This window comes from Rutidosis leptorrhynchoides, chromosome 3 (assembly GCF_046630445.1).
Source record: "Rutidosis leptorrhynchoides isolate AG116_Rl617_1_P2 chromosome 3, CSIRO_AGI_Rlap_v1, whole genome shotgun sequence".
NCBI classification, from domain to species: domain Eukaryota; kingdom Viridiplantae; phylum Streptophyta; class Magnoliopsida; order Asterales; family Asteraceae; genus Rutidosis; species Rutidosis leptorrhynchoides.
Window position 1 is genome coordinate 321,300,701 of NC_092335.1, and position 27,980 is coordinate 321,328,680.

At 36.4% G+C, this 27,980-nt stretch overlaps 1 protein-coding gene across 1 annotated transcript; it reads left to right on the top strand.

Annotated features, from left to right (window-relative positions):
- The first annotated feature begins 23,181 nt into the window (after positions 1–23,181).
- On the top strand, positions 23,182–26,594 carry LOC139897470 (ferredoxin--NADP reductase, root-type isozyme, chloroplastic-like). Its single transcript, XM_071880167.1, has 6 exons — positions 23,182–23,376; positions 23,453–23,509; positions 24,276–24,605; positions 24,916–25,135; positions 25,384–25,621; positions 26,203–26,594. Exons 1-6 carry the CDS (start codon positions 23,341–23,343, stop codon positions 26,459–26,461), a joined length of 1,140 nt encoding a protein of 379 aa, XP_071736268.1. The 5' UTR covers positions 23,182–23,340; the 3' UTR covers positions 26,462–26,594.
- The last annotated feature ends 1,386 nt before the right edge of the window (positions 26,595–27,980 follow it).

Below are 27,980 nucleotides of genomic sequence, written 5' to 3' on the forward strand. Positions count from 1 at the left end.
CAAAATGGATAGACAACCCAATATTTTAAGAGACCTACCCGGAGACATGATTGATGAAATCTTGTCTAGAGTCGGCCAGAATTCTTCGGCATAACTATTTAAGGCGAGATCAGTTTGTAAGACATTCGAAGAACGTTCCAAGAATGTCTTGGTTTATAAGAGACTTTCGTTTAAAAGATGGGGGATATCACATTGGGAAACCCATAAGTTACGATGTGTTTACTTTGACGCATATATTGCGGGGAACCCAAATGCTATTTTACGCAACGGGTTAAGAAATTATTTTGACTCAATATATCCGAATATTGGACTTCGTGATTTAGAAAAAGCGGCTAACATGCAACATAAAGAAGCATGTTATGCTTATGGATTAGTAATGTTCGCTTCTCACCAAAGTGAGAACAAGAACATTGGGCTACAACAATTAAACAAAATGTTTCCACAAGTGACGGAGTCGGTAATTGGGGTAAGAAATGAGGTTTTTAGATTATTACGGGACTGTTGGACATTACGTAACCCTCGTCCCTTTGATGACGTTACAACACGCTGTCTTATCAACGGCCATAACGGTTATGTTGCACAAGACCAAGAATGGGAAGTAGTCCTAGTAAAACCAGAATGCATGACTTGTTTCTGGACGTATGAATTACGTGTCTTTATTGCCTTTGCTGAACGACTTGTGTACTAGCTAGAATTGTCTTCACAACTATCTTGTATCAAAGTTATTGTGTGCTATATTTCATGCTTTATGTAAAATAAGCGGTATTGTAAGTTTGTAAAATATTGTATAAAAGTTTGAACGCGAAATATTATTATAATCAGTTTTTCATATAGAATTGTAGTAGTTGAATTGTATATTAGCTACTAAGTATGAACTTAACGGGTAGGTACTACCCGAATTTAAACTTATAAAACGCTAATATGAAGAAAAAGCTTTTATAAATGAGTTCATATTATGCTACGAAATACTATTAACTACTCTTAATATTCTGTATGATTAACTTGTTCCATTTAACTATTTTGAAGGAAATGGCACCGACTACTCGACACACCGTGAATATGAATGAAGAGGAATTCCGTACTTTTCTAGCTTCAAACATAGCCGCAGTACAGGCTGCGCTACATACCAACAATAACCTTGGATCTAGCAGTACAGGAAATCGTGTAGGATGCACCTACAAAGAATTCACTGCCTGCAAACCTTTGGAAATTTGATGGAACCGAAGGACCGATCGGATTGAAACGGTGGACCGAGAAGGTCGAATCGGTGTTTGCCATAAGTAAGTGTACTGAAGAGGACAAAGTAAAGTACGCTACGCATACCTTCATAGGTTCTGCGTTAACATGGTGGAATACCTATCTAGAGCAAGTGGGACAAGACGATGCGTACGCACTACCGTGGTCAGCATTCAAGCACTTGATGAACGAGAAGTACCGTCCCAGAACCGAGGTCAATAAGCTCAAGACAGAACTTAGAGGGTTACGAACCCAAGGATTTGATATTACCACGTACGAAAGACGATTCACAGAATTGTGCCTATTGTGTCCGGGAGCATTCGAAGATGAGGAAGAGAAGATCGACACGTTTGTGAAAGGATTACCGGAAAGAATCCAAGAAGATATAAGTTCACACGAGCCCGCCTCCATACAACAGGCATGTAGAATGGCTCACAAACTCGTGAACCAAATTGAAGAAAGAATTAAAGAACAGACTGCTGAAGAGGCCAATGTGAAGCAAGTCAAAAGAAAGTGGGAGGGAAACGGTGATAAGAATCACCAATACAACAACAACAACAACAATTACAACAATAATCGCAACAATTATCCCAACAATCGCAACATCAATCGCAACTACAACAAACGGCCCAACAACAACAACAACAACAACAACAACAGCAACTACAACAATCATCCCAACAACAATAATAACCGCAACAATAACAACAATCAGAAGCAGCTATGCCAAAGGTGTGAAAATAATCACTCGGGGTTCTGCACCAAATTTTGCAACAAGTGTAAAAGAAATGGTCATAGTGCGGCGAAGTGTGAGGTCTACGGACCAGGGGTTAATAGAACGAAAGGAACGAATGGTGTCGGAAAGAGTAATGGCGGAGCAAGTAGTGTCGGAGCAAGTTATGACAATGTAGTTTGTTATAAATGTGGAAAACCGGGCCACATTATTAGAAATTGCCCGAACCAGGAGAACACGAATGGACAAGGTCGTGGAAGAGTTTTCAATATTAATGCGGCAGAGGCACAGGAAGACCCGGAGCTTGTTACGGGTACGTTTCTTATTGACAATAAATCTGCTTACGTTTTATTTGATTCGGGTGCAGATAGAAGCTATATGAGTAGAGATTTTTGTGCTAAATTAAGTTGTCCATTGACGCCTTTGGATAGTAAATTTTTACTCGAATTAGCAAATGGTAAATTAATTTCAGCAGATAATATATGTCGGAATCGAGAAATTAAACTGGTTAGCGAAACATTTAAGATTGATTTGATACCAGTAGAGTTAGGGAGTTTTGATGTGATAATCGGTATGGACTGGTTGAAAGAAGTGAAAGCGGAGATCGTTTGTTACAAAAATGCAATTCGCATTATACGAGAAAAAGGAAAACCCTTAATGGTGTACGGAGAAAAGGGCAACACGAAGCTACATCTTATTAGTAATTTGAAGGCACAAAAACTAATAAGAAAAGGTTGCTATGCTGTTCTAGCACACGTCGAGAAAGTACAAACTGAAGAAAAGAGCATCAATGATGTTCCCGTCGCAAAAGAATTTCCTGATGTATTTCCGAAAGAATTACCGGGATTACCCCCACATCGATCCGTTGAATTTCAAATAGATCTTGTACCAGGAGCTGCACCAATAGCTCGTGCTCCTTACAGACTCGCACCCAGCGAGATAAAAGAACTGCAAAGCCAATTACAAGAACTTTTAGAGCGTGGTTTCATTCGACCAAGTACATCACCGTGGGGAGCTCCTGTTTTGTTTGTCAAGAAGAAAGATGGTACATTCAGGTTGTGTATCGACTACCGAGAGTTGAAAAAACTTACCATCAAGAACCGCTACCCACTACCGAGAATCGACGACTTATTTGATCAACTACAAGGCTCGTCTATTTATTCAAAGATTGACTTACGTTCCGGGTATCATCAAATGCGGGTGAAAGAAGATGATATTCCAAAGACTGCTTTCAGAACACGTTACGGTCATTACGAGTTTATGGTCATGCCATTTGGTTTAACTAATGCACCAGCTGTGTTCATGGACCTTATGAACCGAGTGTGTGGACCATACCTTGACAAGTTTGTCATTGTTTTCATTGATGACATACTTATTTACTCAAAGAATGACCAAGAACACGGTGAACATTTGAGAAAGGTGTTAGAAGTATTGAGGAAGGAAGAATTGTACGCTAAGTTTTCAAAGTGTGCATTTTGGTTGGAAGAAGTTCAATTCCTCGGTCACATAGTGAACAAAGAAGGTATTAAGGTGGATCCGGCAAAGATAGAAACTGTTGAAAAGTGGGAAACCCCGAAAACTCCGAAACACATACGCCAGTTTTTAGGACTAGCTGGTTACTACAGAAGGTTCATCTAAGACTTTTCCAGAATAGCAAAACCCTTGACTGCATTAACGCATAAAGGGAAGAAATTTGAATGGAATGATGAACAAGAGAAAGCGTTTCAGTTATTGAAGAAAAAGCTAACTACGGCACCTATATTGTCATTGCCTGAAGGGAATGATGATTTTGTGATTTATTGTGACGCATCAAAGCAAGGTCTCGGTTGTGTATTAATGCAACGAACGAAGGTGATTGCTTATGCGTCTAGACAATTGAAGATTCACGAACAAAATTATACGACGCATGATTTGGAATTAGGCGCAGTTGTTTTTGCATTAAAGACTTGGAGGCACTACTTATATGGGGTTAAAAGTATTATATATACCGACCACAAAAGTCTTCAACACATATTTAATCAGAAACAACTGAATATGAGGCAGCATAGGTGGATTGAATTATTGAATGATTACGACTTTGAGATTCGTTACCACCCGGGGAAGGCAAATGTGGTAGCCGATGCCTTGAGCAGGAAGGACAGAGAACCCATTCGAGTAAAATCTATGAATATAATGATTCATAATAACATTACTACTCAAATAAAGGAGGCACAACAAGGAGTTTTAAAAGAGGGAAATTTAAAGGATGAAATACCCAAAGGATCGGAGAAGCATCTTAATATTCGGGAAGACGGAACCCGGTATAGGGCTGAAAGGATTTGGGTACCAAAATTTGGAGATATGAGAGAAATGGTACTTAGAGAAGCTCATAAAACCAGATACTCAATACATCCTGGAACGGGGAAGATGTACAAGGATCTCAAGAAACATTTTTGGTGGCCGGGTATGAAAGCCGATGTTGCTAAATACGTAGGAGAATGTTTGACGTGTTCTAAGGTCAAAGCTGAGCATCAGAAACCATCAGGTCTACTTCAACAACCCGAAATCCCGGAATGGAAATGGGAAAACATTACCATGGATTTCATCACTAAATTGCCAAGGACTGCAAGTGGTTTTGATACTATTTGGGTAATAGTTGATCGTCTCACCAAATCAGCACACTTCCTGCCAATAAGAGAAGATGAAAAGATGGAGAAGTTAGCACGACTGTATTTGAAGGAAGTCGTCTCCAGACATGGAATACCAATCTCTATTATCTCTGATAGGGATGGCAGATTTATTTCAAGATTCTGGCAGACATTACAGCAAGCATTAGGAACTCGTCTAGACATGAGTACTGCCTATCATCCACAAACTGATGGGCAGAGCGAAAGGACGATACAAACACTTGAAGACATGCTACGAGCATGTGTTATTGATTTCGGAAACAGTTGGGATCGACATCTACCGTTAGCAGAATTTTCCTACAACAACAGCTACCATTCAAGCATTGAGATGGCACCGTTTGAAGCACTTTATGGTAGAAAGTGCAGGTCTCCGATTTGTTGGAGTGAAGTGGGGGATAGACAGATTACGGGTCCGGAGATTATACAAGAAACTACCGAGAAGATCATCCAAATTCAACAACGGTTGAAAACCGCCCAAAGTCGACAAAAGAGCTACGCTGACATTAAAAGAAAAGATATAGAATTTGAAATTGGAGAGATGGTCATGCTTAAAGTTGCACCTTGGAAAGGCGTTGTTCGATTTGGTAAACGAGGGAAATTAAATCCAAGGTATATTGGACCATTCAAGATTATTGATCGTGTCGGACCAGTAGCTTACCGACTTGAGTTACCTCAACAACTCGCGGCTGTACATAACACTTTCCACGTCTCGAAATTGAAGAAATGTTTTGCTAAAGAAGATCTCACTATTCCGTTAGATGAAATCTAAATCAACGAAAAACTTCAATTCATCGAAGAACCCATCGAAATAATGGATCGTGAGGTTAAAAGACTTAAGCAAAACAAGATACCAATTGTTAAGGTTCAATGGAATGCTCGTAGAGGACCCGAGTTCACCTGGGAGCGTGAAGATCAGATGAAGAAGAAATACCCGCATCTATTTCCAGAAGATTCGTCAACACCTTCAACAGCTTAAAATTTCGGGACGAAATTTATTTAACGGGTAGGTACTGTAGTGACCCGAACTTTTCCATGTTTATATATATTAATTGAGATTGATATTTACATGATTAAATGTTTCCAACATGTTAAGCAATCAAACTTGTTAAGACTTGATTAATTGAAATATGTTTCATATAGACAATTGACCACCCAAGTTGACCGGTGATTCACGAACGTTAAAACTTGTAAAAACTATATGATGACATATAATGGATATATATATAGTTAACATGATACTATGATAAGTAAACATATCATTAAGTATATTAACAATGAACTACATATGTAAAAACAAGACTACTAACTTAATGATTTTTAAACGAGACATATATGTAACGATTATCGTTGTAAAGACATTTAATGTATATATATCATATTAAGAGATATTCATACATGATAATATCATGATAATATAATAATTTAAAATCTCATTTGATATTATAAACATTGGGTTAACAACATTTAACAAGATCGTTAACCTAAAGGTTTCAAAACAACACTTACATGTAACGACTAACGATGACTTAACGACTCAGTTAAAATGTATATACATGTAGTGTTTTAATATGTATTTATACACTTTTGAAAGACTTCAATACACTTATCAAAATACTTCTACTTAACAAAAATGCTTACAATTACATCCTCGTTCAGTTTCATCAACAATTCTACTCGTATGCACCCGTATTCATACTCGTACAATACACAGCTTTTAGATGTATGTACTATTGGTATATACACTCCAATGATCAGCTCTTAGCAGCCCATGTGAGTCACCTAACACATGTGGGAACCATTATTTGGCAACTAGCATGAAATATCTCATAAAATTACAAAAATATGAGTAATCAGTCATGACTTATTTACATGAAAACAAAATTACATATCCTTTATATCTAATCCATACACCAACGACCAAAAACACCTACAAACACTTTCATTCTTCAATTTTCTTCATATAATTGATCTCTCTCAAGTTCTATCTTCAAGTTCTAAGTGTTCTTCAAAAATTCCAAAAGTTCTAGTTTCATAAAATCAAGAATACTTTCAAGTTTGCTAGCTCACTTCCAATCTTGTAAGGTGATCATCCAACCTCAAGAAATCTTTGTTTCTTACAGTAGGTTATCATTCTAATACAAGGTAATAATCATATTCAAACTTTGGTTCAATTTCTATAACTATAACAATCTTATTTCAAGTGATGATCTTACTTGAACTTGTTTTCGTGTCATGATTCTGCTTCAAGAACTTCGAGCCATCCAAGGATCCATTGAAGCTAGATCCATTTTTCTCTTTTCCAGTAGGTTTATCCAAGGAACTTAAGGTAGTAATGATGTTCATAACATCATTCGATTCATACATATAAAGCTATCTTATTCGAAGGTTTAAACTTGTAATCACTAGAACATAGTTTAGTTAATTCTAAACTTGTTCGCAAACAAAAGTTAATCCTTCTAACTTGACTTTTAAAATCAACTAAACACATGTTCTATATCTATATGATATGCTAACTTAATGATTTAAAACCTGGAAACACGAAAAACACCGTAAAACCGGATTTACGCCGTCGTAGTAACACCGCGGGCTGTTTTGGGTTAGTTAATTAAAAACTATGATAAACTTTGATTTAAAAGTTGTTATTCTGAGAAAATGATTTTTATTATGAACATGAAACTATATCCAAAAATTATGGTTAAACTCAAAGTGGAAGTATGTTTTCTAAAATGGTCATCTAGACGTCGTTCTTTTGACTGAAATGACTACCTTTACAAAAACGACTTGTAACTTATTTTTCCGACTATAAACCTATACTTTTCTGTTTAGATTCATAAAATAGAGTTCAATATGAAACCATAGCAATTTGATTCACTCAAAACGGATTTAAAATGAAGAAGTTATGGGTAAAACAAGATTGGATAATTTTTCTCATTTTAGCTACGTGAAAATTGGTAACAAATCTATTCCAACCATAACTTAATCAACTTGTATTGTATATTATGTAATCTTGAGATACCATAGACACGTATACAATGTTTCGACCTATCATGTCGACACATCTATATATATTTCGGAACAACCATAGACACTCTATATGTGAATGTTGGAGTTAGCTATACAGGGTTGAGGTTGATTCCAAAATATATATAGTTTGAGTTGTGATCAATACTGAGATACGTATACACTGGGTCGTGGATTGATTCAAGATAATATTTATCGATTTATTTCTGTACATCTAACTGTGGACAACTAGTTGTAGGTTACTAACGAGGACAGCTGACTTAATAAACTTAAAACATCAAAATATATTAAAAGTGTTGTAAATATATTTTGAACATACTTTGATATATATGTATATATTGTTATAGGTTCGTGAATCAACCAGTGGCCAAGTCTTACTTCCCGACGAAGTACAAATCTGTGAAAGTGAGTTATAGTCCCACTTTTAAAATCTAATATTTTTGGGATGAGAATACATGCAGGTTTTATAAATGATTTACAAAATAGACACAAGTACGTGAAACTACATTCTATGGTTGAATTATCGAAATCGAATATGCCCCTTTTTATTAAGTCTGGTAATCTAAGAATTTGGAAACAGACACCCTAATTGACGCGAATCCTAAAGATAGATCTATTGGGCCTAACAAACCCCATCCAAAGTACCGGATGCTTTAGTACTTCGAAATTTATATCATATCCGAAGGGTGTCCCGGAATGATGGGGATATTCTTATATATGCATCTTGTTAATGTCGGTTACCAGGTGTTCACCATATGAATGATTTTTATCTCTATGTATGGGATGTGTATTGAAATATGAAATCTTGTGGTCTATTGTTACGATTTGATATATATAGGTTAAACCTATAACTCACCAACATTTTTGTTGACGTTTAAAGCATGTTTATTCTCAGGTGAATATTAAGAGCTTCCGCTGTTGCATACTAAAATAAGGACAAGATTTGGAGTCCATGTTTGTATGATATTGTGTAAAAACTGCATTCAAGAAACTGATTTCGATGTAACATATTTGTATTGTAAACCATTATGTAATGGTCGTGTGTAAACAGGATATTTTAGATTATCATTATTTGATAATCTACGTAAAGCTTTTTAAACCTTTATTGATAAAATAAAGGTTATGGTTTGTTTTAAAATGAATGCAGTCTTTGAAAAACGTCTCATATAGAGGTCAAAACCCCGCAACGAAATCAATTAATATGGAACGTTTTTAATCAATAAGAACGGGACATTTCACCGTTCATAGGTTTAGAAGAAAAAACACTGAATGCTCGAGGTTACGCCTATGTAGCCATGGAAAACCAATTAAACTGACTATCTTATGAATGGGATAGATCATATAACTATGAATACTATCTCACAGGTAAGTCTGTACAGTTTTTATTTATTTTATTTTTTTAACCTTTTGATAATAAACGCTAATTTGTTCGCTATAAAGTATTAAATTGGTATTGAATAAAATTAGGTTTGGCGACCGAAATTATTGATATCATTCAAAAATTTATTACATCACTGTGAAATTTAACGTTTATTCTTAAGGTATAAATATCTTTAATCAATCAACCCAAAATATTTCAAAAATTCGTCATGAGTTAAATTAGGTCTTGGAACCGAAATTACTTTACCGAAAAGAGGGGCGCATATTTTTGATAATATTTGATTGATTAAAGTGGGATAAAAGCCAAAAAGATTTTTAATTTTATTTTTACCATGTTTTTAAAATTAATATATAAATCTTAAATTAATATTGTAAACTTTGTAAAATCAATATATTTAAAATTGTAAATATTTGAAAAATTAATATAAGTTTCGTGTGAATTTATAATATGAATTTTTAAATTAAGTTTGGTGTGAATTTTTTAATTTTTAAAATATGAATTTTATTTTTATGCATTTTAAATTTTAAGTTTGGTGTGAATTTTTAATACTAATTTTGAATTTTATATTTAAGTTGTGTGAATTTAAAAACAAAAATTTACTTTATCTCATTAAGTTAAAAATATGATTTTTAAAATTCGTCATAAGTTGATGACTAGGTCATTTGAACCGAAATTGCTTTACCCGAGGGAGGGACGAGAACTTTTATTATCATTATTTTTAATCTTATTGAATTAAAGTATGCCAAAAACATTAAAAAAAACCAAAAATCTTAGCTTTTAAAACAATCGCTACAAAAAGACAAATTTTAAAATTTTGTTGAAGGACGGACTAGGACATCGATCCGAAACTTTGAGCCTAAACATGATTTTGAGAATTAAAGTGGACTTTTTCAAGTCTAAAATTCATGAACTTGATTTTTGAGAGATAATGCCATTTGAAACTTGTTTAATTGCTAGTAATGATTATTTTGACATGTTATTTGAGTTGAATGCTTATGAACTTGGAGAACATTTTCTTATATGCTTATTTGAAAAAGTGTAGATTTGATGAAAATATGAAAATGAGCTTATGTTTGATATAAATTGATCATGTCATTGTAATTATTTTGATTGATGATTTTGCTGACAATAATGCATATTTGGATGCACAAAAATTGTGTTTGATGTGTTTTGCAGACTGAAAGGGGTGAATCTTCATCCCAAGCTCGCAATGCTCCTCCTGAGAATGCGGACCAACAGGAGGTGGATAACTACTACAAGCAAGATATACCTCATCCAGTAATGACATTTTCTGATATGCACTTAGAAGATTTGCACCCGAACTTGAGATTTGACAGACGTTGGATAGATTATCCAAAATACCAACGGGGATTGCATACTCTTCATTCTAAAGCTATTGAGGTACCTAGGGTCATAGAATGGGGACCATTAGAAGCTGTAGAATTGGCCGGGCCAATTAGGGAATTACTTGCACAGAGGTATGGTAATTCTACTTTTAACGACTGGGTACGTTTATTCACCATGCGTAGACCTGTATATAAAGTATGGTGTGAAGAATTGTTGTGTAGTATAGAATTAAATGATCGGGTAGCTAGTTTAACCAATCGATCTTTTCTTAGATTTTTGTTAGGAGGTTCGATGCGCCACATGTCTTTACTAGACATGGCTCAGGCTTTACGTATATATACGTCTGAGGAGTTAGCATCTGCCGATTGTAGAGGGTTGATATTGAACGGTAGGAAGATAGACGAAAATTTTGATACGCATGGTGTATGGAGTCAAATGACTAGCCATCACCGATTCAAAGGGGGAAATTACTCTTATTTGGATATAGATAGAGCTGAATTAAGAGTAATTCATAGATTTTTAGCTAATTCGATTACACAAAGAGGTAAGAATAAGGAAAAGGTAAATGAACAGGATTTGTTTTACCACATGTGTATTCGAGACCCACAAAGCGCTGTAAGTATACCTTATTGTGTGGGTTATTATTTATCAGCTATGGTTAGGGGGATGAGACCGCATAGCATAATAGGAGGTGGTATATTTATTACTTTGATTGCTGAATATCTCGGTGTAGATATAAGTCGGGGGGATTACTAATCGAAGAACTAGAACCCCGAGATACAATAGGTTTAAATTTATACCATGGTGCGAAAGTTTTGAAGAGGCGAAATAACGCCGCAACACGATATAATGGTAGACATCCACAGGTTGAGAGAAACCAACAGCAAGGTAATGTAGGAGGGGGAAATGAAATGGCAGAAATGCAAAGGTTTATAGCTTCACAAGAGTATGAAAATGCTAGACATAGAGTATTTGAAGATTGGAAAGTTCATCAAAACCAAATCATAGCTTATTGCCAACATATAGGTAGAAACTATATTCCTACTCCATCGCCCATATTCCCTCCCTGGTCTATAGAGATTCAACCACCGTATCCTACGTATAACCCAGCCGAAGCATTTTATAGCACTTATGGTTATGCATGGAACCCCTACTGGTATCAGTATCATCCCTAGTCTACTTAGTTTTATTTATTTTGTAATTTGTAATGTTGATACGTTTAATACTTATGTTAATATTGTAATAGTTTTTATAATTTTCTAACTTTTATTCTTAGATTTTAATAATTTTTGAATGTGGGGTAATATACCAAACTTCAAAAATATGTATATATGTTTGCAGTTTATTTTATGTACACAACAGGGTAAAACAACGCATTTTCAAAGACTGGCATTAAGTTCAGCAAAAGCAACTAATTTTGACGACAAGATGCAAAATATATGTGAAATAACGGCAAGACGGAATGAACAAATGATATGCACCATTTATCATTCAGCAAGCAAACAAAAATATGTTTGGAAACTTTGGTAAAATTTAATCATTTTCACACAAATCACCCACAATAATTTAAATTGTTACTGATTTCTTGCAAATGAGGGCATTGCAAGATCTTAAGTGTGGGAAGGGGTTAAATTCTTTCAGATTTTAAAATTTTTTACTTTAAACACTTGGTTACCATTAAAAATACTAGTAAAGCAGTAGTTGTATTAGAATCTAGTGCTCTCTGATAATAAAGAACAGCCCTAGTCTTATATACTGACTACCCAATTCTAGTAAAATTTTTCAAAATTTTCAATTAAATGAACTCAAAATCATGTTTATACATATTTATGAATGATAAAACTAGGTTTTAACACCGAAATTATTGTTACCTCGGAAAGGACATAAATTGAGAAACAAACCAAAATGTTAAAATTCATTTAAAATGGAATAGAGGACAATAAAAAGGAAAATAAAAGCCAAGTGTGGGAAAAATTACCAAGTTATCTTAAACATATGTCACATATTTCTGTAACAAATAACTGAAAATACTTTTGCTTTGGACTAAACTAAACTATTTTACTCGATGAAAGAAAAGAAGAGATGGATCTACACGATGAATCAATTCCATCATTAAAAGGAAGTAAAGTCTTCCGAAAAAGAAACGCGCTTCTTGATTTAGGTCATGAAGTTGTCGTCCAGACCAGCTGTAGGTTGACGAAAAATCTAGAAAAGTCATCACTAAAATCAGCAGGAAATCCACGGACCTCAGCATTAAACAGGGTCGCCAAGTGGTCAGATTTATCCTAACCATGAGAAGGATTTATCTCGTACAATGGGGAGGCACCGTGCAAATTAGCTTGATAAGACTAATGAATCAGATCCTCAGAAAGGATAATCTCCTTAAAGATTAAAAATCAGCTTTTAAGACTGATATTACTCAATCCTTGAGATTGACCTTAAAGATTGAGAATTACTAACTCATGGAATTCAATGATATCTAAACTCGAGCTTGAACGAGAAAATATTTTGATCAAAATTATAAACCGATTTGTTTTCTAAAAACCCATTTTCAATGCGTTCATTACCATTGAACGTAAAATCCTAGGAATTCACCTGGAATTCATTAGGTCACCTGAACTAAATCGGGTGTCAACCGTAAGAACGGTGGTTGCATAGTGGTCAAAGACAAGACCTTGTGCCAAACCTACAAATTATAAGGGTGAGCTTTACTATTGCTCCTACCAAGGATAGTAATTGCGTCCGACACGTTATAGACCATAATTAAAAGCATGTCAGGGGACATTGCCTTAACAGTTGCTTGTTCAACGCTTTCCTTTACAACCGGACGGTAGTTTATCGAAAGGTAATATACGGAGCAAGTAAACTGGACGTGTTGCTTTCCTAATACAAGGTTAGCAAGTGGGTGACACAAAACCGCAAGTTTTGAGCTAAAATTTTCAAATCTGAAACCCACTAAACCCACAAAAATATTTTGCAAACACCGGTGAAGGGTTATTCCGGAAAACTTATCTAGGGTAAAAGCTAGATTGAATTTTCAAAGATCAAATGTTTTCATAAAGATCCAATTTCCTTAATGGATCTAAATTTTTATATAGTCATGTGGGACTGTAAACCACAACGTTACTACCATTGTTTATACCGCCGTAAAGAAATCACTGATGTACAAAGTGTGAAGAATAAAGAAGTGATTCTAGTATTTCAAGACTATATTGCTTGAGGACAAGCAACGCTCAAGTGTGGGAATATTTGATAATGCTAAAAACGAACATATATTTCATAGCATTATTCCTCAAGAAAGACAAGCTTTTAGTTTCAATTGTTCTATTTACAAGTGATATTCGTTTAAATAATAAAAGGTGAAGACAAAAGACAGATTCGATGAATTGAAGATGCAAAGGTCCAAAAAGCTCAAAAGTACAAAGTACAATCAAAGAGGTTCCAAATATTGATGAGAAACGTCTCGAAATTACAAGAGTACAAGATTCAAAAACACAAAGTACAAAATATAAAATTGTACGCAAGGACGTTCGAAAATCCGGAACTGGGACATGAGTCAACTCTCAACGCTCGACGCATTGGACTAAAAATTACGAGTCAACTATGCACATAAATATAATATAATATATAATTAATTCTTAAAATTAATATATATATTATAATATATTTATAAATCGTCGGCAAGAAAGAAGCCAAAAGAGGGTGAGCTGTATTTTCAAACTCCGCGACTCGCGGAGTCTGAAGGCAAAAATTGCCGCGAGTCGCGGAGTACCCCTGAACTCAATTCCCTATAAAGCCAAACAAATTCTGATCATTTTTATCATACAAATTCAATCTCTCTCTATATATGTATACGTAAATATATTTATATTTATATTTTAATTTTACTTTTAATTTTAATCCTAATAATAAGGGTATGTTAGCGAATGTTGTAAGGGTGTAAGTCAAAATTCTGTCCGTGTAACGCTACGCTATTTTTAATCATTGTAAGTTATGTTCAACCTTTTTAATTTAATGTCTCGTAGCTAAGTTATTATTATGCTTATTTAATCCGAAGTAATCATGATGTTGGGCTAATTACTAAAATTGGGTAATTGGGCTTTGTACCATAATTGGGGTTTGGACAAAAGAACGACACTTGTGGAAATTAGACTATGGGCTATTAATGGGCTTTATATTTGTTTAACTAAATGATAGTTTGTTAATGTTAATATAAAGATTTACAATTGGGCGTCCCTATAAATAACCATATACACTCAATCGGACACGATGGGCGGGATATTTATATGTACGAATAATCGTTCATTTAACCGGACATGGGAATGGATTAATAGCCACTAGAATTATTAAAACAGGGGTGAAATTATGTACAAGGACACTTGGCATAATTGTTAACAAAGTATTAAAACCTTGAGTTACACTCAGTCGACATCATGGTGTAATTATTAAACAAAGTAACAAAATCTTGTTACAGTTTAAGTCCCCAATTAGTTGGAATATTTAACTTCGGGTATAAGGATAATTTGACGAGGACACTCGCACTTTATATTTATGACTGATGGACTGTTATGGACAAAAACCAGACGGACATATTAAATAATCCAGGACAAAGGACAATTAACCCATGGGCATAAAACTAAAATCAACACGTCAAACATCATGATTACGGAAGTTTAAATAAGCATAATTCTTTTATTTCATATTTAATTTCCTTTATTTTATATTTAATTGCACTTCTAATTATCGCATTTTTATTGTTATTGTATTTAATTGCACTTTTAATTATCGTACTTTTTAATTATCGCAAGTTTATTTTATCGCACTTTCATTTATCGCAATTTCATTATCGTTATTTACTTTACGCTTTAAATTAAGTCTTTTATTTATTTGATATTTTACATTTGGTGTTAACTGCGACTAAAGTTTTAAAATCGACAAACCGATCATTAAACGGTAAAACCCCCCTTTATAATAATAATATTACTTATATATATATATTTGTATTTTTATAAAAGTAAACTAATATAGCGTTAAGCTTTGTTTAAAGATTTTCTCTGTGGAACGAACCGGACTTACTAAAAACTACACTACTGTACGATTAGGTACACTGCCTATAAGTGTTGTAGCAAGGTTTAAGTATATCCATTCTCTAAATAAATAAATATCTTGTGTAAAATTGTATCGTATTTAATAATATTTCCCTGCTAAAATTTAAGCTATTTTATATACACCTCGCATAACATCAGGATCCTTTTCGTAGTTGGTGCGCGAAGCTTAATATTAAGCAAACTTTTACTTCCGTTGCACATCCGCAGACGAATGGCCAGTGCGAAGTCACCAACCGGGATATAGTAGCTGGAATCAAAGCTAGATTGGGTCATGGTCGCATTGGTTGGGTGGACGAACTACCAAAGGTTTTGTGGGCGCATAGAACAACACCCAAAGCAAGCACTGGTGAGACTCCGTTCAGTTTGGTCTATGGATCAGAAGCTATTATACCCGCAGAAATTGGGGTGCCAACGTTCCGCATACAGAATTTTGACGAGCAAAATAACTCAGAAGCTTTGCGGGAAAAACTTAATCTGCTTGAAGAACGCAGACTCTCTGCGGTGGTAAACGAAGCCAATAATAAGCGGAAAATTGCAAAGTACTACTATCAGCGCGTGCGTTCGTGCTCTTATAAGTGAGGGGACTAAGTTTGGCGTCAGAATGACGCAAGTCATGCGGAGGATACTGGGAAATTGGGCCCCCGTTGGGAAGGTCCATACAAGGTAGCAAAAGCAAGCAACACCGGGGCATACCATCTCGAGACATTAGATGGAAAACCTGTGAAACGCACTTGGCACGCGACGTTGTTGAAAAAATGTTATATGTAGCTGGATGGACCTGATCACTCCAATTTATTTTAGCACATTATTTTTTCTATGTATTTTCCGTCCGTTTGGATGTGTCGCGGTTGTAATCATGATTAATGCCAGTTAAAATATTTACTAGGGCATACTTTTGTTGTGTATTTCTCTCTTTTTTGTATGCGGTTCCTGCCTAATTAAGGGGTATCCTCTAGCCCCCGTGCGGCAGAAGCCTGTTTGGTTACAAGGCTAGACATTAACGGCAGGCAAAGGGAATTGGCTTTCCCCTAGCCAAGCGCCACGCAGACTAGATGGCTGCCAAGTCGACTTAAAAATACAAGCATTGGTTTGCTTGTGCGTAATTACTCTCGCATTGGTTTGCATGAGGAACTCTTAAGTATAAAAGCATTGATTTGTTTTTAGTTACGTTGCTTACCATACAGCTAAAGTGCACCTCTAGCACATGACAAAGCAATAACGCAGTAGCTTTTGAGTTTAAACTATTAAAAGGTAAAATTGCTGAAGTATTGGTTTATTTTACGCAGTACCTGCGTATGCGCATGAGTTTTGGTTAGCTATGCGCATAGGCATGCGGTTCACCCTTTGTTTTGATTCGCGATATATAAACAATTAACACATAACGCATGCATAACACAAAATATATATAACTGAGTTATTACAAATTATAATTGTTTCAAATGCCTGCCCAACACGGGACTTGGGGCTCAAAAATTGTAATTACAATTGCCTGCCTAAGCATAGGACTTACGGCGCATAACATTAAAGTGTCCAAATTAAAAATCTTCCTTGAGAAACCCATCAATTGGCATATTGGGATCCGCAGCGAAAGCGTCTATTAAGGGGATCGGGATGGATTGGATGGCCTGCTCCGCTTCTAGGAGCGCCTCAGCTGTACCCTCTTTCAAATTTTTCCGCACAACTTCAGGGTACGGTAGCGTGAGGTCGCAGCCTTTGATCACCTCAAGTATCACCTTGTTGCCGTCATGCTCTTTCACTGCATCGACGTAGGCGTTGAACTTTTCGGTGACGGGCCCCTAGTCCATTACCTTTTGCGCGATGATAGGAAGGGAGGTGCGAAGCATTAACAAGTCTGCCTCTGCCAGCTCGCGTCGTCCATCTCCCTGCGCACCCCTTCCAGTTCTAACTGCAGGCGCTCCGTCTCCCCCTTAGCCTGGTCAACCGCCCCCACCAGCTCACAGTTCTTCTTCCTTTCCTAAATCAGCGCGGTTTTTGTCTCCGCTGCAGTCGCCTCCACAGCCTTACGCGCCTCTTCCGCATCATGCTTATCTTTCTTAACCTGATCGACACCAGCCTGCAGCAACCCAAGCTATGTTTCTTTGCGCACGGCCACCTGGTACAGATTGGTGGCACGGTGTGCTTGATCTGCGAACATACCAAAAAACACAAGGCCGTTTTGAATGAAGGCATTGTGCGCTTGGTGAAAGGGCAGTGCGGCTAATTGATTGCGAAACTCAGCTGGAAAAATCTGTTGCAGAAAGGCGGACTGCTCTGCGGCATTTTCAGCAGAGGACTGGGTGAGCTGCGCCAGATTTGCCAAACGGAAGCTACCGTGTGGTGGGATTGGTGTAGAATCGGAGTCAAGGTGTATCGCCATGTCCCTAGACGTGGCGGTAGCCTCAAGGTCCGGATTTGCCTGCGGCTGCATCTGATCCGTCTCCTCAATATGCTCTGCAAATCAGTAACTTGTTAGCACATGAAGTTAATTGTGCGGTGTTTACGCAAGAAAAGAGATGCTTACCGGTGGTAGGAGGAGGTAGATCTGCGGATGCTGGATCGACGGGGACAAAGTTGTCATTCCGCATGTCCTCCTTTTATTTAGGAGTAAGCTTCTTCTTCTTCTGCTTAGTTTGGGGAGCTTCGGTTGCCTTTCGCTTATTGGTCGAGGTAGCGGGAGCGGACACCTCGTTCTCCCCGGTCTTCTCCTGCTCAAGAGGTTCGTTAATATTTTGCTTGCGGAAAGAGATAGCCGCAATCTCCTCCGCGGTGAGCACTTTCTTCATCTTCATCTCTGCAAACATATGCGCTATATTAGAACATGTATGTATACGCTAGTGGTTATATATTCATATGCATTTATACTATTCATACCCTTGCCATTCGGCGCGATTATGGCTGGACGCATGTTCTCCCATGGCCAGTGCGCGAATATCTTTTCCAACCGCAGCATAACATTCCCATATGACCGATGCACAAGCTGTGCGTTAGCGCACTCTGCTAACAACTTCGTTTCCTCGTCATCAAGGACGGGGGTTTTGTTCACATCCTTAGCCATGCTTTAGCACCAGACAAGTGTTTGCGAAAAAGTGGTTCCAACAACAGATTGGTCAATAAAAAAGAACGTTTCTTTCCAGTGACCCGCGTTCGATTTGGGGGTTTTTGTAAAGTTCTGACGGGCGAAGAAAGTAAACCACGACTTATGATGATTAGCTAGGCGGTATAGATGGCAGAATACCTTAACTAATGGTACCTTGTTTAGTGCAACGCACCACATCTCAAACAGCACTATTTTCCCTATTGCGTATGGGTGTAATTGCCCTAGTCCTACGCCGAAATGATCTAGAATGCCTAAAAAGAAGTCGGAGGGTGGCACCCTAAAATTGCCATGCTTAAACGCATGCTCATATATGGCTACTTTATTCTCCGGCGATTTGTGGGCACGTTGATTAGGTTGGGGAGGCACCGGATTGTACTGTGCTAACGGTGGGTACTGTTTAACTAAAGAATCTATATGCTGTTGCTCTATTACCGATACTACGATATCTACATAAGTCTCATTTGCCTTAGTCATTTTCTGTGAGTGATCGAAGAGTAACTAACCTTTTGAAGTTGGCCGGAATATTTGGGATTTGATCGGAATTGATTTCGCAGCGTATCGGAGAAGCTTGAGGCAGGAAAGTAGAAATGAGGCTGGATTGGGTCTATTTATAGTGGAGATTGGGAGTCATGGGGTGGAACGGTCTCATCGTGGCTGTACACGTGTAACGCAATCAACGTTCGACATTTTTTGCACGCGCGTGGATGTTAGTTTGATGTGCCCAGTGTTGAGCGCGTGGCTAACAAGCGCCTGCAAACTGCCACTTTACGTCTTGTCAGTCGAATGGGCTTCTGCGACAGTGACAGGCATTTAATAACCTCGAGACGCACGCAGAAAATTTAATGCTAGCCGTTTTCTTATTTTTTTCTTTTTCGCTAAATAGTTTGATATCATATGTCTTGCGTCATATAACATCAAACTGGGGGGACATAATGATACCGCAACCAGCATGCACATTCCATACGTATGCGGGCACTCGCTAGCATGCGTATGCGTGTACCTTTTATGCGGTATGCGGCATGCGGTGATGTATCGAATGCCTTTGTTCCCGGTACAACGGTTACTTGGTCAACAAGTCGATATTTGTTCCATAATTATATCCGTGATTCGGGGGAGTTAGTTATGGACGAGATTATCATTATCTTGGATGGTTCAGGAATTAGGGTTTGCCTATATATACAAACCCTAATTATCATTCTAGGGATAACCAACATTACGTAACCACCACCTACTACACATCCTACGTAGCAAGCTACCATCATTCATCTTCTCAAGGTTTACAGGTTAGTTTCTTAATAGCTAGCGCCTACGACCTTGCTAGAGGCCTTCTGATCAACGACCGTTATCGAAGGTGGACTTAATCACTTGGCCACCCCGCCGACATCATCATGTCGGCCAGGGTTATTCACGGTAGCCGGACCGGAGAGCCTTGTTCTAAGATCCTTAAACCCGCCTTTTACGTATTGAACAGGTATATTGACCCTATGGAAAATATATGCATGATCATGTAGTGATAACGGGTATAATTATTGACAGAAGTGAAAACCGCGTCACAGTTTAACTCTTTAATTAGTTGAAATATTTTACTATAGTCACGAGGTCTAAGGCAACGAGGATACTCGCGTCTTGTAATTTTGACTATAGGCCTGCACTGGATAACTCCATGTAGACTTATTAAATATTCCAGGTACAAAGGAAATTAACCCAGGAAAATTAACCCAGGGTAAAAAAGTAAAATTGTCAAATATTACGATTCACGAAGTCTAGATAAACATAATATCTTTTTTATTATATTTCTATCTCTTTCTAGTTAATTTTATTTACTATTCATTGTCTGTAATTTTTATTTATCTTTATACTGCCTAGAATAAAATTTACTGTTTTATCTTTTTAGCCTTTTAATTGCCTTAGTTGTTAATTTAATAAATAGAAAATTAAATTGACAAACCGGTCGTTAAACTGTAAAAATCCCCTTTTTCTAATTTAATCAATTGTAGTTAAATTCATAAATACACTCCTTCCTGTAGAACGAACTTGACTTGCCAGTATCTATTTCTGCACGATCGGGACCAGTTGCCCGTAGTGTGATAATATTTATTAGCCAGTTTTGTTGTAGAAATTAAAAGGTCGAATTTATCACATCATTGCTCATTAGGCTAACTCTATTTTGGACATCTTATTGTGTTTCTTTTAGAAACTTTAATTTATCGTTTTCTTTCTTTCAAAGTTCTTATATTCTATAAAACTTTTATTGTTTTTTATTGTCGTTCTTTCGAGTATTAGGTTAAACATTGTTGTTTTCTATTTCGTAGAACTTGATGAATTATGTTATTTTATATACATGTTGATCATGTAACATATCATTCAAAAAAAAATTATTTAAAATCCGTTGATTTCAAGGGTCTCTACACTAGTAATAAACTAATAACGTACATAGCAACCCAAGTATATCTAAATTACATATTTGGTTCCTTGTATCTCATAACTTGACATTTACATTATGAACTTTGACCCGAGTGTAATAATATTACACTATAACACCTTGTACTTTCAATTTGTTCGATATCCTTTCCTCAAGGTGGAAGATCGTTGAAACCAAGCTTGTTAATCAAAAAACAATGTTGTTTTTAACCCAGCGCCTTGGTCATAACATATGCCAGTTGCAAGTGAGTTAGCATATATGCAGTCTGTAAAAAACCATTTTGCATATTATCTCTAGTGAAATGGCACTCAATATTAAGGTGTTTAGTACGTTCATGAAAGCATGGATTTGCATCAATTTATTATGTTTCCATGTTATCACAGAACAAAATTAACACGAACTTGAACATGAATTCACAAATCCTTTAACAAGTAAGCTAACCACGCTAACTCACAAGTAGTGGTAGCCATGCTTCTATACTCTTATTCTGTGGAAGATCTGAAAACTTTAACTTGCATTTTATTTTTCCAAGAAATCAATGAATGTCCCAAAAATATGCAGTAACCAGTCAGTGATCTTCTAGTTATTAGGAAAGCTGCCCAATCAACATCAGAAAACTCTGCAACTTTCAATGTACCCCGATAGTATGCAATAGACTCGGGTAAAAGTTCAATAAAACTGAAGATGATCGAATGTGGAACATATTGAAATACAAGGTGTTAAGTGTAATATTATTACACCCGGGCCAAAGTTCAATAAAATTGAAGGTGACCGAATGTGGGTCCACTGAGCTAGACAATGCACCACCTTACTAAGAACCACAAGTGAAAGAACATAGCAAGAAATCACCAAAGAAACAAAAAATCAACCGAAACAACGACTCTGGTCGCCCGACAGCCCTTGTCTCTGACGACCAACCATCCAAAAAACTTCTAAAACCTACACTAATACACTAATGGAATTGTAACTGATAATCCTCTGAATCTCAAAAACTCCTAAGGAAATCACCCAAGAACAACAACAAAATCTTCAAAATTAACATCGGGAAACCCATGAACACCCAACTCGTAACCGGATACCGTAAGAACAAAGCCAACAACACCGAACCCACGAAGAACAAAATATCACCATGGCCGGTCGAATTTTGGTCAAAGTTTTTGCATGCCCCGGGCGAAATGATTGTAAAATGCCCCCAACAGTGACGCAAACATATATCTTTATGAGGTTTAAACTATGGGTATTAATAATTTTTTTCGAAATGATGCCCCTAACCGCGTGATGCCCCGGGCCGTCACCCGCTTCGCCCATAGCCTTAGCCGGCCCTGAATATCACCGTCGGGAATCACCACCTGAAGTAAAATTGCTTATAAGTACGGAACACAAACCTCATAAAAACATATAAAACATGACATCGCTCCGCTTAGTCTTCGGTTAAACCACCTAATGGTGGAAAACCGTTGTGATCAACCGAGGCCAGATGAAGGACGTTAAGGCCGACAAGAAAATGTTGACGACTTCCAAAAGGATAAAAAAACAACGTTGAGAGGAAGTGGAGGGAAGAAACCAAAGAAATTGTGACGACATTGAGCAAAAGCAAAACAATGGGAGAGAGAAGATGAAACAGTGGATGTTTGGAGGAGTAGATGGAGGAAGGGGGAGAAAAAAGCATGAAATCGATGCCATTCAATGAACCAACGTGTAAACAAACACCGTCGAGAAAAAAAGAAGCAGCATGAAACTGTTCAAAAGGGACGGAAAGCTAACCACCCCAATTATACCCATCACTTGATTAGAGTGATAACCATCAAGTATTTGCCGCCTGAAACGACATTGATGGTGGATGGTGATAAGGTCGAAAACTGTGAAATCGCTGGAAAAAGAGAAAATGATGAGAGGGAAATAAAAAGCAACGAAAGGGAGGAAGCAAACACCGTATCTTCGAGCTGTCGGTGAGATGCCGATATCCTGAGTAGACAAAACCAAGCCGAATTTCTAGTTATTGAATTCTTGGTACAGTGCAAAGTATATAGATCAAAGTGTCTATATTCGTAGTCGTGATTTCTTGACTTCGTAAATATGGAAAAATTAAAATGGCCCAAATTAACCCAACTAAAATCCTACATAGTAGACACAAAAAGGTCCACACTTCGGTGCTATTCATTAAAAAACAAATAGCCACCATACCTAGATTTTGTGTTAGTGAAAAACATACCTTCTATTTGATGTACCCTCTAACAACCTCGAAAAGGTCGTCACTCAATCCAATTTCAACTTATATATATACAGTAACTACTTGATTCGTTCATTCCCTTTTTAATTTGCATCCAACATGGCGGCTGCTGCTCATTTGGGTGTTGTATATCAAGTAAAAATTTAATCATGTTCATGTTTTATACTTCTTTCTTGTTTCAATTTTGTAATTGTGATTTTATAATTTGTAGGGCTCTGTCACCACTCCTATTAACAATGATTCCTTGCAACACAAATCATTTCTCAAGGTATGATTCATGTTTCATTCCAAGTTTTTAAGTTTTAATTTCGATTACTACTTTATTGGATCATAAGAAATGAAAACTGTAACATTTTACATTTGTTGCTGTGTTGAATCATAAGTATAATTGGGTTTAGGGCATCTTCTGATTTTAGGAATTCGGAAAATGCTAGATGAGTTTAATTACAGAAATAATAGAGGTTTTTCTGTAAAAAAAAATCATGAAAAGCAACATGAATTTTCAAATGTGATTCTTTTTTTTTTTTTTTTTTTTTCTGAATAATTTTCATTGACCCACATTCCTAATTCGAAACTACACTTTTAAATTTTCCATTTTTATAATTTTCAATTATTTTTATTTCGAGAGGAAGGAAACTACTTATGTTTTCGAATATGGATGATGATAACTCTTGAATATGTTTAAAAAAATCTCACTACTTTTCTAAAATTATAAACAAAATCCTCCCTTTAATTACAAAAATGCTTTCCGGTAAATTTAACAGGATCAAACTACAATGGGGACCTATTTTTTTTAAATTAATTATGTTTGAAGGGTACTTTATTGAGTTGTTTACCTTCAAAAATCCACAAAATCTAAAAATATATGGGGCCCCATAGTTAAATTAGCGGTGTACTGTACAATTCGAAGGATACTTTGTAAAAAAAAGTTTCCAAAAACTAGTGGTGTCACGGGACCCCGTGGGTCTTCACTTAGGATCTCCACTAAATTTTTATGCATTTTTTCTAGGTAAATGTATTGTTATGTGTTGCAGACCCAGAAGATTAGTTTTGTTAACAAACGATGGACATCTTTGGATCTAAAATTAAAGACTAAATCATCAAGATATCAATGCATAGCTTCATCTATGTTAGTGCCAACTGTTAGCGAAACTAATAAGGTTTCGGTTTCACCGTTAGATCTTGAAGATGCAAAAGAACCTCCACTAAACATACACAAGCCCAAGGAGCCGTATACTGCAACCATTGTCTCTGTTGAACGGCTTGTGGGCCCAAAAGCTCCTGGAGAGACTTGTCATATCGTAATTGATCATGGTGGCAATGTTCCATACTGGGAAGGACAAAGTTACGGTGTTATTCCACCCGTAAGTCAAACATTAGATTCTTGTTGTATGATTTACAAAGATAGAATTAAATACTTATCATTGCATTGCTAAACATTATAGTTGACAAAATTCCAAGTAAAACGATTGAAAATCTTAAGGGATTTCTTAACAACAACCTTATACTTTTTAATAACTGTCATGTAAAAGTAAACATTAAGCGCTTTGTACAACATATTAAAGCTCTTTAATGACAACCTTAGGGCTGTCTTTAGAAAAATTCAAATCTTAATGTGTAGTTTATAAAAATGAGTTGTTATTGTGTTGATGTATATTAATTTACTGAAAACAGGGTGAGAACCCAAAGAAACCTGGGGCTCCACACAATGTTCGCCTATATTCAATCGCATCGACAAGATACGGGGACAATTTTGATGGGAAAACGGCTAGTTTGTGTGTTCGACGAGCTGTTTATTATAACCCCGAAACAGGAAAAGAAGATCCATCAAAGAATGGTGTATGCAGTAACTATCTCTATAACTCAAAACCTGGAGATAAAGTTAAGATAACAGGTACTTATGTCAGTCGTATACATACTTAGCAAAATAGATGGTTTCCTTACGGTTCAAAATTTTTTGTATGGGTCTGTTTGGTTGACTCAAAGCACTTTTTGTCCATAATTTAGGATGTTTGAAACTTTTTTCAGTGAAGTGATTCAAGAAAACTTTTCATTAAAGTTTTACTTTGGGCGACTTTCGATCCGTTTCCTTGAGCTATATTTTTCTTTTATCATGAGCCTTGAATCCGAGTTATTTGGCAGGACCGTCTGGAAAGATTATGCTTTTGCCCGAAGATGACCCAAATGCGACCCACATTATGATTGCTACTGGGACAGGTGTAGCTCCGTATAGAGGCTATCTCCGACGAATGTTTATGGAATCCGTACCCAAAAGGTTCAACGGTCTTGCTTGGCTGTTTTTAGGAGTGGCCAATAGTGACAGCCTTCTGTACGACCAAGAATTCAGCAAGTATCAATCAGACTATCCAGATAACTTCAGGTAAAGGTGTCAAAACAGACATGGGTCTGGGTCAGATTCACCTGCAAACACTTCTTAGTTCAAATATCTAATGATTTCTATGAATATTTGATGTTCTATTTATGATTACATACAAGGTTGCAAAAATCGCTACTTGGGGAGTATTCAGTCGAGACTTTGAAGGAGTGCTCGGAAACTAAGGGAGTACTCGGATGTTGACCAAGTTTGAATTTGACCGATTTTGACTGAGTTTTGATAGATTTTTCGAGTAATCCGATTATTGGCTGAGTTTTGATCGATTTTCCGACTAATCCCGAGTTTTGGCCAAGTTGGACCTAGTTTGACCGAGTAATTGCTGAGTGCTCCCCGAGTTACAAAAACCGAGTACTCGCCGAGTAATACCAAGTTCTGCCCCACTAATTACATAACAAAATTATTGTAAATCAAATGTAATTTTTCCATAAATTTGGACATTGGGCAACTTTCAACCTGTTTAACCCGTTCTTCTTTTAGCTTTTATTTTCTTCCCATATAGATCAAAGACAATCAAAATCAACTCAATGATAAGTAATCTGATCGAAACTGCCACCTTGTTACTTCAGGTATGACAGAGCACTTAGCAGGGAGCAAACGAACAAAAACGGAGGAAAGATGTATGTGCAGGATAAAATCGAAGAATACAGTGACGAGATATTTAAAATGTTGGACAATGGGGCACATATCTACTTTTGTGGGCTGAAGGGGATGATGCCGGGGATTCAAGAGACTTTGAAGAGGGTTGCGGTGGAACGAGGGGAGAGCTGGGACGAAAAACTGTCAAAGCTGAAGAAGAATAAGCAGTGGCATGTGGAAGTTTATTGATAAAAGAATAAGATGATTCATGGATTTTGAATTTGTTTGAAATTTGAGAAAGTTGTGATGTTTTTTTGAATGGGTTATCCATTTCATTAAACAAAATACATGTCCAATAAATATCGGTTCCTTTGTGATGTTCTATTCAATGTACTATCTACAATAAGTAGAACCTAGTCAATGCGGTCAAGTAAGCAGGTTGGGGGTGTTTTTGTTCTAGGTTTGGTGTTGGTTCGCTTATGAGGTTTGTAGTTTTTTGCATCGTTTGTTAGCGTGGTTTGTGTTGTTGTTTACGTTTTTTTAGCTTGGTTGCTTTTTCCGTTGGTGTTGATTTGTTGTGGTTGTTAGGTGGGGCTGTTTTTTGTTACCTGTTTTGGTTGTAATCCTTCGGACCTTTCATCGATTTGATGATTCGTTACTGTTCTATTTAAGTTCTCGCTTTTTCCCCAATAAAAAAAAAAGGAAAAAGGAAAAAATTCTAGTGGATTAATAGGCTACTTTCTTGATCTTCTGGTAACAGATAGTCCTATTTGTTAATACCATTTTGCCTTTGTGCAGAATGAGTTTGAAATTTTTCTAGCAGTTTTTTGTTTAAGTTATCATTTATAGTTCATATTTAAAAAAGACAAATTACACCATTGGTCCTTAATGTTTTCCCTAAGTTTCATAGATAGACCTAAAGTATTTTTTTCTGACGTGAATGATCGTAACATTTGAAAATGTTATGTTATGGTCCCAGAATATAACAGACATTAAATCCCCTTCGTTAGTAGGCATCACCTGAGATGCACACGAGGCCCTTTTAGTTATTTTGCGTACGCATTCTGTTATATCTTAACTGATCGACTAAGAGTATTATTTAGTAGTTATAATCTGTTTAATTTTCATACGTACGTAAACACGTAATCCTAAACCTCCATAAGTAAACCTTCATAACCCTAAATATGCGAACATGTAACGTCTATCATACCGTACATTTAATCCAATGAACGTGTATCCAACATTGTATCTTCGGTTCGTATGTTGTAAGTCGTCTTCACCATTCTCGATCAATATTTGGGATCGTAAGTTTGGTGTTATGGAGGTTTATGGATGAAGGTTTAAGGTTATGTGCGAATGAAAATAAGATAGAAATAATACCTTTAGTCGATCAATTAAGATACAGCAGACTACATACGTGACATGACTAAAAAGGCCTCCTGTGCAGCTCACGTGATGTCTACTAACGAAAGGGATTCAACGTCTGTTACATTTTGGGATCAATGACGCAACATTTTCAAAAATTAGGTTCATCCACGTCAAAAAAAATACTTTAGGTCCATTCATGAAACTTTTGGCAGACTTAATTTAGTCTTTAATAAATTACTAAAACCATGCTTGGTATTTTGCGGTTATTAGAAGAATTCTAAATACTTTATAAACAATAAAAGATTTATATTGTTGAATCTTGTATGTCAATTGCTAAATCAATAAAGATTAAGTGCAAAGATTCACGGTAACACATTGGAGCAATTTAGTAAACGTAAAT